Source organism: Heptranchias perlo, chromosome 17, assembly GCF_035084215.1.
Source record: "Heptranchias perlo isolate sHepPer1 chromosome 17, sHepPer1.hap1, whole genome shotgun sequence".
In the NCBI taxonomy this organism is placed as follows: domain Eukaryota; kingdom Metazoa; phylum Chordata; class Chondrichthyes; order Hexanchiformes; family Hexanchidae; genus Heptranchias; species Heptranchias perlo.
In genome coordinates, this window is record NC_090341.1 from 11,900,903 (window position 1) to 11,914,981 (window position 14,079).

General features: G+C 45.9%; 1 protein-coding gene across 4 annotated transcripts in view; it reads left to right on the plus strand.

Annotated features, from left to right (window-relative positions):
* The window catches only part of sema3fb (sema domain, immunoglobulin domain (Ig), short basic domain, secreted, (semaphorin) 3Fb), a 221,150-nt gene that overhangs the window by 139,159 nt on the left and 67,912 nt on the right, over positions 1 to 14,079 (plus strand). For all 4 annotated transcript variants that reach the window (XM_067998494.1, XM_067998497.1, XM_067998495.1 and 1 more), the window contains exon 3: positions 3,708 to 3,868. In XM_067998494.1, coding sequence (XP_067854595.1) covers positions 3,708 to 3,868 — 161 coding nt within the window. The remainder of the gene's footprint in view (positions 1 to 3,707; positions 3,869 to 14,079) is intronic.

Genomic DNA, 14,079 nt, shown 5'->3' on the forward strand with positions numbered 1-14,079 from the left:
TCCCTGCCTGAGGAGATAGAAGGTTTCCACTCTTTGAATATTGTTCCAAATTAAAGAGCGGAAGGAGATTTCATGAGTTTGTAACACGATTGGCTTCACGGTCGTTACTAAATTTAATAAAGAGCTTTATACGATGCACAGAGCCGAAATGAGGTCAGATTGGGAAGAAGGGAGATTCTCCACAAAGTGCCATGAACTTGGATTCAAACTCTAAGCGAGAATGACATTCATGCCTGCGGGAGACTTTCTAAATATAGTCTGACTTTATAGAAAAGGCATAATTTCTGCTCTAATAACTTTTACTATCTATAATATGTTGAAAATCTTATGTCTGCGCATTCTAGATTCCTATGTCCATATTTGCTATGTAAACTTATCACACTGTACTTACACACGCCTGCCAGTGGAGGCGCTACAGCACTGGCAACGGGTATCATTACAGCGTGACAAATTTACAGAGGCAGTTTTTATTTTAAATATGGACGTAGAAATTTAATAATGGAGATATAAAAATAAGGACTGAATGTACGACTTCAAAATAGGGACTGAATTACATCTGAGCACCCCGGTCTAATCGACCCCTGGCATCAAACCCAAAGCTTCACTTGCTCCTTGCTATGTGCGACGTCAGGGAGATTGACAAGTACAAACTATATTTTTTTAAATTACGGGTCTATGCAGTTTCAAAAAGTTAAGATATTGTAAATCAAACATGACCTCATTTTAATCAATTTAGTAAATACACAGCACAAAATGCTGTGGTAGATTTTATTCGCTACTTTATATAAGGGAGGACAAACCGCGGGTCCTGGCTATCTGTCTGTATGTCTGGCCCTATTTAAATGACTGATGCGGAATAACCCCAGAACAGCTTCACGGATCCTTACTGTATTTCACAGATAAACAGATAAGCTTGCTAGAGTGGTTATTCTTGGTTGTAGGTATTTGGAAGAGTTCTATGTTTTTTAAAAAATTACTTTGTTTCCAATTTTCTTCCCTCGCCTCCTGGAGGTGCTCACATTCGGTGGGCTACGTTTCCATGGACACCAACAGCACTGTTCTACCTCGCCCAAATGACCCATTCTTCACATGTAAGCCCAGATAATAGGTGTCAAGAGTCTGTTTGACTGTGGAGGGCATCATAGCTGAGCCTGATCCTGTCCTCAACTGAGCAGGAGTCACGGGTAGGGTTGCCAACTCTCGGACGTATTCCTGGAGGTTTCACCACACAAACTCCTGCCTCCAACTGCCCCGCCCCCATGCTCCCGCCATTGGTCACCCGACATGTCCATCCTCGAGACACACCGTTTTTTGTTAATGACCCTATGATTTTTTTTTTTCTTGGGTTGCTCGGAGCAGATTCATCTTTAATTCCTGGAGACTCCAAGACAGTCCTGGAGGGTTGGCAACCTCTGGATAGTGATCAGGAGCTGATGTTTTGCTTCCCATTCCCTAACCCAAAAGCACCGTGGCCAATTGTAGCAGCTCCAACTGCTACCCCAGAAAGGATCAGCTAACCTCAGAGATCAACTAACTCATCACAAAACCAAGGATCGGACCCGGTCTGTATGGTTGAATACCACACCACATGTCACATTCACTAACTAAACCATCAGGGGAGCTAGGCCAGTGGTTTTGTGAGTGTTAGAGCCTCATTTTATTTTAGTGAAATATGTTGTTTATGTTTCAGACAGGACCTAAATTGCAGGGTTAGAAATCCCAGTTTGTTAAACAAAAACCTCTGCAACAAAGATCCTATTCATGCCTGCAGCTGACGCGGGCATGCTTATAACATTTTGTAGTTCTCTGGTTCCCCTATAATGAGTTCTTTGGTGAAAGTATGATGGATGTAATGCAAGTAATAATAATTATTATTATCGTCACTATTAACCGCTGTGCAAGGTATGTTTATGCAACTGAAACTTCCTGGACCTGAACCTGCAGGGTATTTACAACTGAGTGTCCACTTTAAGAGAGGGAGTCAGACAGCTCATAGACACGAAACAGGTGAAAAGAATTCTAATTAACTTTTCAAGAGGGAGACCCACGATCGGGGCCCCTTTAAAGGGAGACTGACCATCAGAACCTGGTTTAAACAGGAAGACTCGCCATCGGGAACCTCTTTCAGAGAGGGAGGCCCCCACTGTAACGCATACCTTTTACAAAGTGATTAACTGACCCCCCCCCCACGCTAACATAGCCTCCATTACTATGCGACTTGACTGACCTCAAGTAACACAGACCAATTGCTATGTGACTGACAACCCCACAGTAACACAAAGACATATTGCCAAGTGATTGACTGACCCCACACAATATTAGGTGGCTGACTGACCCCGTAGAAACACAGGCTTATTATTTTGTGCTTGATGAACTCCACAGAATCACAGTAGCCTGGATTTTAACCCTGCCCACCTGACAGGATTAGGAACGGGTGGGTGGTGAAAGAGTACTTACCACTGCATTCCCAACGTGCTCCCGCCTGCCGCCATTTTAACTTTTTGGAGGCAGCCGAGGTGCCGGTCGCAGGCAGGCGGAGTCCTCATGAGTATATTAAAATTGGGATCCTATAACGGCAATTAAGACCCCAACGGCATTCTGACTAAAATCGCAGCACTCGCTGACCTGCCAGTAATACTTGGCGGCAAGTGGCTTTGGGATCAGAAGAGGCCCAGGAAATTAATCAATTTTTAATTTATTTTTATTTCCCTAGTGGGCCAGGAGGAGTAGGAGTGCTCCTCCAAACCCAATAAGGACACCTTGGGCCTCCCCTGCCCCGAGCTTCCCTCCACCTCCCCTGACCATGATGCCATCCCGACCTCCCTCCTAAGCACTCACTTGACTGCCGAGGACCGTTCCTTTGGGTCCCCAGAGGCGGCCTTCTGCCGCCCGGAATTCCTGCTCCCAACTGCCGGCCAGCTAACCGTCCCTACCGGGTTCGGGCGGGAGACTGATGGGCTCCGTGATAATTCTAAATCCCTATGTGCACATTTATAATGGCAACAACCTATGTAAACTTGTCACACTGTAACTGCACTGCCCTGCCAGTGGTGGCACTGTAGCACCTTAGCTTTGTGTCTCCCAGCTGCTCAGCCCGTACTGCAGAGAAACTCCTTTTACTCCAACCAACTCCACTTCCCCGCTTCCTGAATTGCGGTAGTTTTTGCTATCCGACTGTAAAGAATATCAAATTAAAGTATTATATAAAACTAAAGTATGACTTTAAATGGGGATTGAATTATGTCTGCATGACCTGGTCCAATTAATCCCCCCCACCCACTGCAACCCCACTTTACCTCAAGACTACACTGAGGTATTGAACGCCGCACAGGACGCCAGCTAGTAACCGTATATTCCCCTAGGATGCTGATTGGGTCATGTGCCTGTCAGAGACAGTGGAAATCTATAAACGTACTTTCCTGTCACATTGCTGCGAGCTCCAATGGCCGCAGCTCGACTTTGTTACGTGCTTCCCCTGCCCTTTGAGATAGTTCGAGGATGTTTTGATTGTAATGTCTCTTATTGCAGCCATTGCAACAGAGATTGTCAGAATGGTCGTTGGATCGGGGAAACCATCGCTTCCCCCTCATTGGCTGCAGGCCAAGGCTGCTTCTCGAAACCCGTTCTGCAGTTGTGAGGTGGGAATCCGGTTATCAGTTCCTTGCCCTCCTTTTCTGAATATGTCTGCCCTCCGTCTCGTCCCACAGAACTACAGAATTCGAACACAGCGCGCCACTACAACCTCCTGCAGAACACCACCGACTACCGCATCCTGCTGATGGACGAAGATCATGACCGGATGTATGTGGGCACCAAGGACTACATTGTCTCGCTGGACCTTCACAACATCAACAGGGAGCCTTTATTAGTAAGAGAATGCAATCAATTTTTTTTTGGTGGAAACTGTGCTTGTTAAACGCCTCCAAAAAGAACAGTTTGTGCAAAAGCTCACATGCCCAACAGCATCTTTTATTGTAACAGCATGACCACCCACCCCCCCACCCATAAACAGTGACCACTTAAGGCTTTTATAATCGATATTGTAATCACACTGGCTCCACGTCCTCTGGAGGACACGCAGGTCAGAGAGATGAATGGGTGGGAGTGCACGCTGCTACCTCCTTGGGATGGGCGCAGAGGAGATGCAGGTTTGATTCTGCTGCTTGCTTTGGGGAGGTGACGATAATGTGGGTTGAAGATGGTGTTCACAGCCCTACAAGGGAAGAGAGAGAGAGAGAAGGAAATATGGAGGAGGGGAGTTGGTGTCACTGCGGGTCATTTTCGGTTTCACTGCCCGGGCAGTAACCTGGCGAGCTGATCGAGCGGATCACCCACCCTTTATAGAAACCCTACCCCCCACCCCGATTTTTGTCGCATTGAAATCAATGGAATAAAAATCGAGCGGGATCCACAATGAACTGGTAATCCACTCTACCAGGTTACTGCCCAGACGGTGAAGTCAAAATTTACGCCCCACTGTGTTCCAGTGAGAGTTAGTTACTGTGTTCCAGTGAGAGTTAGTTACTGTGTTCCAGTGAGAGTTAGTTATTGTGTTCCAGTGAGAGTTAGTTACTGTGTTCCAGTGAGAGTTAGTTACTGTGTTCCGGTGAGAGTTAGTTACTGTGTTCCAGTGAGAGTTAGTCACTGTGTTCCAGTGAGAGTTAGTTATTGTGTTCCAGTGAGAGTTAGTTATTGTGTTCCAGTGAGAGTTAGTTACTGTGTTCCAGTGAGAGTTAGTTACTGTGTTCCAGTGAGAGTTAGTTACTGTGTTCCAGTGAGAGTTAGTCACTGTGTTCCAGTGAGAGTTAGTTATTGTGTTCCAGTGAGAGTTAGTTACTGTGTTCCAGTGAGAGTTAGTTATTGTGTTCCAGTGAGAGTTAGTTATTGTGTTCCAGTGAGAGTTAGTTATTGTGTTCCAATGAGAGTTAGTTACTGTGTTCCAGTGAGAGTTAGTTATTGTGTTCCAGTGAGAGTTAGTTATTGTGTTCCAGTGAGAGTTAGTTACTGTGTTCCAGTGAGAGTTAGTCACTGTGTTCCAGTGAGAGTTAGTTACTGTGTTCCAGTGAGAGTTAGTTATTGTGTTCCAGTGAGAGTTAGTCACTGTGTTCCAGTGAGAGTTAGTTATTGTGTTCCAGTGAGAGTTAGTTACTGTGTTCCAGTGAGAGTTAGTTACTGTGTTCCAGTGAGAGTTAGTTACTGCGTTCCAGTGAGAGTTAGTCACTGTGTTCCAGTGAGAGTTAGTTACTGTGTTCCAGTGAGAGTTAGTTATTGTGTTCCAGTGAGAGTTAGTCACTGTGTTCCAGTGAGAGTTAGTCACTGTGTTCCGGTGAGAGTTAGTCACTGTGTTCCAGTGAGAGTTAGTTATTGTGTTCCAGTGAGAGTTAAAGTCACTGTGTTCCAGTGAGAGTGAGTTACTGTGTTCCAGTGAGAGTTAGTTACTGTGTTCCAGTGAGAGTTAGTTATTGTGTTCCAGTGAGAGTTAAAGTCACTGTGTTCCAGTGAGAGTGAGTTACTGTGTTCCAGTGAGAGTTAGTTACTGTGTTCCAGTGAGAGTTAGTTATTGTGTTCCAGTGAGAGTTAGTCACTGTGTTCCAGTGAGAGTTAGTTACTGTGTTCCAGTGAGAGTTAGTTACTGTGTTCCAGTGAGAGTGAGTTACTGTGTTCCAGTGAGAGTTAGTCACTGTGTTCCAGTGAGAGTTAGTCACTGTGTTCCAGTGAGAGTTAGTTATTGTGTTCCAGTGAGAGTTAAAGTCACTGTGTTCCAGTGAGAGTGAGTTACTGTGTTCCAGTGAGAGTTAGTTACTGTGTTCCAGTGAGAGTTAGTTATTGTGTTCCAGTGAGAGTTAGTTACTGTGTTCCAGTGAGAGTTAGTCACTGTGTTCCAGTGAGAGTTAGTTACTGTGTTCCAGTGAGAGTTAGTTATTGTGTTCCAGTGAGAGTTAGTCACTGTGTTCCAGTGAGAGTTAGTCACTGTGTTCCAGTGAGAGTTAGTTACTGTGTTCCAGTGAGAGTTAGTCACTGTGTTCCAGTGAGAGTTAGTTACTGTGTTCCAGTGAGAGTTAGTTATTGTGTTCCAGTGAGAGTTAAAGTCACTGTGTTCCAGTGAGAGTTAGTTACTGTGTTCCAGTGAGAGTTAGTTACTGTGTTCCAGTGAGAGTTAGTCACTGTGTTCCAGTCAGAGTTGGTTACTGTGTTCCAGTGAGAGTTAGTCACTGTGTTCCAGTGAGAGTTAGTTACTGTGTTCCAGTGAGAGTTAGTTACTGTGTTCCAGTGAGAGTTAGTCACTGTGTTCCAGTGAGAGTTAGTTATTGTGTTCCAGTGAGAGTTAAAGTCACTGTGTTCCAGTGAGAGTTAGTTACTGTGTTCCAGTGAGAGTTAGTTATTGTGTTCCAGTGAGAGTTAGTCACTGTGTTCCAGTGAGAGTTAGTCACTGTGTTCCAGTGAGAGTGAGTTACTGTGTTCCAGTGAGAGTTAGTTACTGTGTTCCAGTGAGAGTTAGTCACTGTGTTCCAGTGAGAGTTAGTTACTGTGTTCCAGTGAGAGTTAGTTATTGTGTTCCAGTGAGAGTTAAAGTCACTGTGTTCCAGTGAGAGTTAGTTACTGTGTTCCAGTGAGAGTTAGTTACTGTGTTCCAGTGAGAGTTAGTCACTGTGTTCCAGTGAGAGTTAGTTACTGTGTTCCAGTGAGAGTTAGTTATTGTGTTCCAGTGAGAGTTAAAGTCACTGTGTTCCAGTGAGAGTTAGTTACTGTGTTCCAGTGAGAGTTAGTTACTGTGTTCCAGTGAGAGTTAGTCACTGTGTTCCAGTGAGAGTTAGTTACTGTGTTCCAGTGAGAGTTAGTTATTGTGTTCCAGTGAGAGTTAGTTACTGTGTTCCAGTGAGAGTTAGTCACTGTGTTCCAGTGAGAGTTAGTTATTGTGTTCCAGTGAGAGTTAGTTACTGTGTTCCAGTGAGAGTTAGTCACTGTGTTCCAGTGAGAGTTAGTTACTGTGTTCCAGTGAGAGTTAGTTACTGTGTTCCAGTGAGAGTTAAAGTCACTGTGTTCCAGTGAGAGTTAGTTACTGTGTTCCAGTGAGAGTTAGTTACTGTGTTCCAGTGAGAGTTAGTCACTGTGTTCCAGTGAGAGTTAGTTATTGTGTTCCAGTGAGAGTTAGTCACTGTGTTCCGGTGAGAGTTAAAGACACGGTGTTCCAGTGAGGGTTAAAGACACGGTGTTCCGGGGAGAGTTAAAGACGCGGTGTTCCGGTGAGAGTTAAAGACACGGTGTTCCGGTGAGGGTTAAAGACACGGTGTTCCGGTGAGAGTTAAAGTCGCCGTGTTCCGGTGAGGGTTAAAGTCGCCGTGTTCCGGTGAGAGTTAAAGACACGGTGTTCCGGTGAGAGTTAAAGACATGGTGTTCTGGTGAGGGTTAAAGACACGGTGTTCCGGTGAGTGTTAAAGACACGGTGTTCCGATGAGGGTTAAAGACACGGTGTTCCGGTGAGGGTAAAAGACACAGTGTTCCGGTGAGAATTTAAAGACACGGTGTTCCGGTGAGAGTTAGTCACTGTGTTCCGGTGAGAGTTAAAGACACGGTGTTCCAGTGAGGGTTAAAGACACGGTGTTCCGGGGAGAGTTAAAGACGCGGTGTTCCGGTGAGAGTTAAAGACACGGTGTTCCGGTGAGGGTTAAAGACACGGTGTTCCGGTGAGAGTTAAAGTCGCCGTGTTCCGGTGAGGGTTAAAGTCGCCGTGTTCCGGTGAGAGTTAAAGACACGGTGTTCCGGTGAGAGTTAAAGACATGGTGTTCTGGTGAGGGTTAAAGACACGGTGTTCCGGTGAGGGTTAAAGACACGGTGTTCCGGTGAGGGTTAAGGACACGGTGTTCCGGTGAGGGTTAAAGACACAGTGTTCCGGTGAGAATTTAAAGACACGGTGTTCCGGTGAGAGTTAAAGACACGGTGTTCCGGTGAGGGTTAAAGACACGGTGTTCCGGTGAGAGTTAAAGTCGCCGTGTTCCGGTGAGAGTTAAAGACATGGTGTTCCGGTGAGGGTTAAAGACACGGTGTTCCGGTGAGAATTTAAAGACACGGTGTTCCGGTGAGGGTTAAAGACACGGTGTTCCGGTGAGGGTTAAAGACACGGTGTTCTGGTGAGAGTTAAAGACACTGTGTTCCGGTGAGAATTTAAAGACACGGTGTTCCGGTGAGAATTTAAAGACACGGTGTTCCGGTGAGAATTTAAAGACACGGTGTTCCGGTGAGGGTTAAAGACACGGTGTTCCGGTGAGGGTTAAAGACACGGTGTTCCGGTGAGAATTTAAAGACACGGTGTTCCGGTGAGGGTTAAAGACACGGTGTTCCGGTGAGGGTTAAAGACACGGTGTTCCGGTGAGGGTTAAAGACACGGTGTTCCGGTGAGAATTTAAAGACACGGTGTTCCGGTGAGGGTTAAAGACACGGTGTTCCGGTGAGGGTTAAAGACACGGTGTTCCGGTGAGAATTTAAAGACACGGTGTTCCGGTGAGAATTTAAAGACACGGTGTTCCGGTGAGAATTTAAAGACACGGTGTTCCGGTGAGAATTTAAAGACACGGTGTTCTGGTGAGAATTTAAAGACACGGTGTTCCGGTGAGAATTTAAAGACACGGTGTTCCGGTGAGAGTTAAAGACACGGTGTTCCGGTGAGAATTTAAAGACACGGTGTTCCGGTGAGAATTTAAAGACACGGTGTTCCGGTGAGAATTTAAAGACACGGTGTTCCGGTGAGAATTTAAAGACACGGTGTTCCGGTGAGAATTTAAAGACACGCTGTTCCGGTGAGAATTTAAAGACACGGTGTTCTGGTGAGAATTTAAAGACACGGTGTTCCGGTGAGAATTTAAAGACACGGTGTTCCGGTGAGAATTTAAAGACACGGTGTTCCGGTGAGAGTTAAAGACACGGTGTTCCGGTGAGAATTTAAAGACACGGTGTTCCGGTGAGAATTTAAAGACACGGTGTTCCGGTGAGAATTTAAAGACACGGTGTTCCGGTGAGAGTTAAAGACACGGTGTTCCGGTGAGAATTTAAAGACACGATGTTCCGGTGAGAATTTAAAGACACGCTGTTCCGGTGAGAATTTAAAGACACGCTGTTCCGGTGAGAATTTAAAGACACGGTGTTCCGGTGAGAGTTAAAGACACGGTGTTCCGGTGAGAATTTAAAGACACGGTGTTCCGGTGAGAGTTAAAGACACGGTGTTCCGGTGAGAATTTAAAGACACGGTGTTCCGGTGAGAGTTAAAGACACGGTGTTCTGGTGAGAGTTAAAGATACGGTGTTCTGGTGAGAATTTAAAGACACGGTGTTCCGGTGAGAATTTAAAGACACGGTGTTCTGGTGAGAGTTAAAGATACGGTGTTCTGGTGAGAATTTAAAGACACGGTGTTCCGGTGAGAATTTAAAGACACGGTGTTCCGGTGAGGGTTAAAGACACGGTGTTCCGGTGAGAGTTAAAGACACGGTGTTCCGGTGAGAGTTAAAGACACGGTGTTCCGGTGAGAGTTAAAGACACGGTGTTCCGGTGAGAGTTAAAGATACGGTGTTCCGGTGAGGGTTAAGGACACGGTGTTCCGGTGAGGGTTAAAGACACAGTGTTCCGGTGAGAATTTAAAGACACGGTGTTCCGGTGAGAGTTAAAGACACGGTGTTCCGGTGAGGGTTAAAGACACGGTGTTCCGGTGAGAGTTAAAGTCGCCGTGTTCCGGTGAGAGTTAAAGACATGGTGTTCCGGTGAGGGTTAAAGACACGGTGTTCCGGTGAGAATTTAAAGACACGGTGTTCCGGTGAGGGTTAAAGACACGGTGTTCCGGTGAGGGTTAAAGACACGGTGTTCTGGTGAGAGTTAAAGACACTGTGTTCCGGTGAGAATTTAAAGACACGGTGTTCCGGTGAGAATTTAAAGACACGGTGTTCCGGTGAGAATTTAAAGACACGGTGTTCCGGTGAGGGTTAAAGACACGGTGTTCCGGTGAGGGTTAAAGACACGGTGTTCCGGTGAGAATTTAAAGACACGGTGTTCCGGTGAGGGTTAAAGACACGGTGTTCCGGTGAGGGTTAAAGACACGGTGTTCCGGTGAGGGTTAAAGACACGGTGTTCCGGTGAGAATTTAAAGACACGGTGTTCCGGTGAGGGTTAAAGACACGGTGTTCCGGTGAGGGTTAAAGACACGGTGTTCCGGTGAGAATTTAAAGACACGGTGTTCCGGTGAGAATTTAAAGACACGGTGTTCCGGTGAGAATTTAAAGACACGGTGTTCCGGTGAGAATTTAAAGACACGGTGTTCTGGTGAGAATTTAAAGACACGGTGTTCCGGTGAGAATTTAAAGACACGGTGTTCCGGTGAGAGTTAAAGACACGGTGTTCCGGTGAGAATTTAAAGACACGGTGTTCCGGTGAGAATTTAAAGACACGGTGTTCCGGTGAGAATTTAAAGACACGGTGTTCCGGTGAGAATTTAAAGACACGGTGTTCCGGTGAGAATTTAAAGACACGCTGTTCCGGTGAGAATTTAAAGACACGGTGTTCTGGTGAGAATTTAAAGACACGGTGTTCCGGTGAGAATTTAAAGACACGGTGTTCCGGTGAGAATTTAAAGACACGGTGTTCCGGTGAGAGTTAAAGACACGGTGTTCCGGTGAGAATTTAAAGACACGGTGTTCCGGTGAGAATTTAAAGACACGGTGTTCCGGTGAGAATTTAAAGACACGGTGTTCCGGTGAGAGTTAAAGACACGGTGTTCCGGTGAGAATTTAAAGACACGATGTTCCGGTGAGAATTTAAAGACACGCTGTTCCGGTGAGAATTTAAAGACACGCTGTTCCGGTGAGAATTTAAAGACACGGTGTTCCGGTGAGAGTTAAAGACACGGTGTTCCGGTGAGAATTTAAAGACACGGTGTTCCGGTGAGAGTTAAAGACACGGTGTTCCGGTGAGAATTTAAAGACACGGTGTTCCGGTGAGAGTTAAAGACACGGTGTTCTGGTGAGAGTTAAAGATACGGTGTTCTGGTGAGAATTTAAAGACACGGTGTTCCGGTGAGAATTTAAAGACACGGTGTTCTGGTGAGAGTTAAAGATACGGTGTTCTGGTGAGAATTTAAAGACACGGTGTTCCGGTGAGAATTTAAAGACACGGTGTTCCGGTGAGGGTTAAAGACACGGTGTTCCGGTGAGAGTTAAAGACACGGTGTTCCGGTGAGAGTTAAAGACACGGTGTTCCGGTGAGAGTTAAAGACACGGTGTTCCGGTGAGAGTTAAAGATACGGTGTTCCGGTGAGGGTTAAAGACACGGTGTTCCGGTGAGAATTTAAAGACACGGTGTTCCGGTGAGGGTTAAAGACACGGTGTTCCGGTGAGGGTTAAAGACATGGTGTTCCGGTGAGAGTTAAAGACATGGTGTTCCGGTGAGGGTTAAAGACATGGTGTTCCGGTGAGAGTTAAAGACATGGTGTTCCGGTGAGAGTTAAAGACACGGTGTTTCGAGGGAGTTGGGATCACTGTGGTAAAATTTCTTCCTGGGCTCTCAGGATCTCCCGCCACCATTTTGAAGGAAGATCAGTGGAAACACCTTTTCTGCCGTTTCTCTAGGGTTTATGGTGGGAGAGCCCCCGTGGAAATTTAACTCCTGCTCTGCTGCAGGGGAAGAGGACCAGGGAAATAAAGATATGGCTCACAGAGACAGCCATGTTCCTAGAAGAGAGGATAAAATAAAAACCAAAACACTTGCATTTATATAACGCCTTAGCACATCTCTGAGAAATTCTCAAAGAGCTTCACACAAATTGCTTTTTGAAACGCAGTCACAGTTATGTAAAGGGGAAGGAACAAGTAGAGGAATTGCAGGTTTAGATCAGCGTACGACACAAAGGAGAGGGAGGATGTGGATGGGAGCTTGCTCTGTTTCCAGTGAATGATTGTTTAAAGTTATAAGATGCTTTGTGTAGCCCAGGACCCATACACAAGATAAACGATCGCGGTTGTTTTACTGTAAGAACCAGTCATTTTGAACTCTGTTAACCTCCTTGATTCTGCACTATTGACCCACTTATTAGCACAGGCCGGTTCTTTGTGTAAAATGGCTACAATTCTCCTTTAACATATGATTCACGGCAGCTATAAGAAGGGAATCCCTTTGTAGTTCCAGGGCAGAATTATAGGGTAGTTAAGCATCTAATATATTATTATTTTGGGGGAATATAAACATTGCCTGCATGCATGTTACAAGGCTTTGCAAGGTATGTATCCAGTACATGGTTATAAGAAGACCAAATGCTTCAGTTTTGATCACCCTATTATGTTAAAGCCATGTAATTGGTTCAACGGATATTCTCTTGGATATTATCAAGGATGAGAGGTTATAGCTATGAAGAAAGGCTCAAAAATTGTTTCTTTTTTGTCATTCGAGCAGCAAAGTTAAAAGGGGAAATAGAGGTTTTAAAGTTATTCAAGGTTTTGAGAGGCTATATAGTAAAAGGCCGGGGTTGGTGGGGGGAGTGAATTTCCACAGGGGTTCTCTTGCTCGTCCCACACAACTTCAGCTGGAGCGCTGTGGGAATTCGCCCTCAATCTCTCCACTAGTTGGCAAGCTGATAATGCTCACACTGTGCCCTCTTTTTATCACACGGTGTGAGCATTATTGTCACACGGTGTGAGCATTATTGTCACACGGTGTGAGCAATCATCTCATGGTGTGAGCATTATCTCACATGGTGTGAGCATTATCTCACACGGTGTGAGCATTATTGTCACACGGTGTGAGCATTATCTCACACGGTGTGAGCAATCATCTCGTGGTGTGAGCATTATCTCACACGGTGTGAGCATTATCTCACACGGTGTGAGCATTATCTCACACGGTGTGAGCAATCATCTCATGGTGTGAGCATTATCTCACACGGTGTGAGCATTATCTCACACGGTGTGAGCATTATCTCACACGGTGTGAGCATTATTGTCACACGGTGTGAGCATTATTGTCACACGGTGTGAGCATTATTGTCACACGGTGTGAGCATTATTGTCACACGGTGTGAGCATTATCTCACACGGTGTGAGCAATCATCTCATGGTGTGAGCATTATCTCACACGGTGTGAGCATTATCTCACACAGTGTGAGCATTATTGTCACACAGTGTGAGCATTATTGTCACACAGTGTGAGCATTATTGTCACACGGTGTGAGCAATCATCTCATGGTGTGAGCATTATCTCACACGGTGTGAGCATTATCTCACACGGTGTGAGCATTATCTCACACGGTGTGAGCACTAAGGACACCATCCAACGTGTTGTGTGGCACTACCACTGTGCTAAATGGGATAGATTCAGAACAGATCTAGTAGCTCAAAACTGGGCATCCATGAGGCGCTGTGGGCCATCAGCAGCAGCAGAATTGTATTCCAGCACAATCTGTAACCTCATGGCCCGGCATATTCCTCACTCTACCATCACCAACATGCCAGGGGATCAACCCTGGTTCAATGAGGAGTGCAGAAGAGCATGCAAGGAGCAGCACCAGGCATACCGAAAAATGAGGTGCCAACCTGGTGAAACTACAACGCAGGACTACATGCATGCTAAACAGCAGAAGCAACATGCTATAGACAGAGCTAAGCGATTCCACAACCAACGGATCAGATCAAAGCTCTGCAGTCCTGCCACATCTAGTCGTGAATGGTGGTGGACAATTAAACAACTAACGGGAGGAGGAGGCTCTGTAAACATCCCCATCCTCAATGATGGCAGAGTCCAGCACGTGAGTGCAAAAGACAAGGCTGAAGCGTTTGCAACCATCTTGAGCCAGAAGTGCCGAGTGGATGATCCATCTTGGCCTCCTCCCGATATCCCCAACATCACAGAAGCCAGTCTTCAGCCAATTCGATTCACTCCACGTGATATCAAGAAACGGCTGAATGCACTGGATACAGCAAAGGCTATGGGCCCCGACAACATCCCGGCTGTAGTACTGAAGACTTGTGCTCCAGAACTAGCTGTGCCTCTAGCCAATCTGTTCCAGTACAGCTACAACACTGGCATCTACCCGACAATGTGGAAAATTGC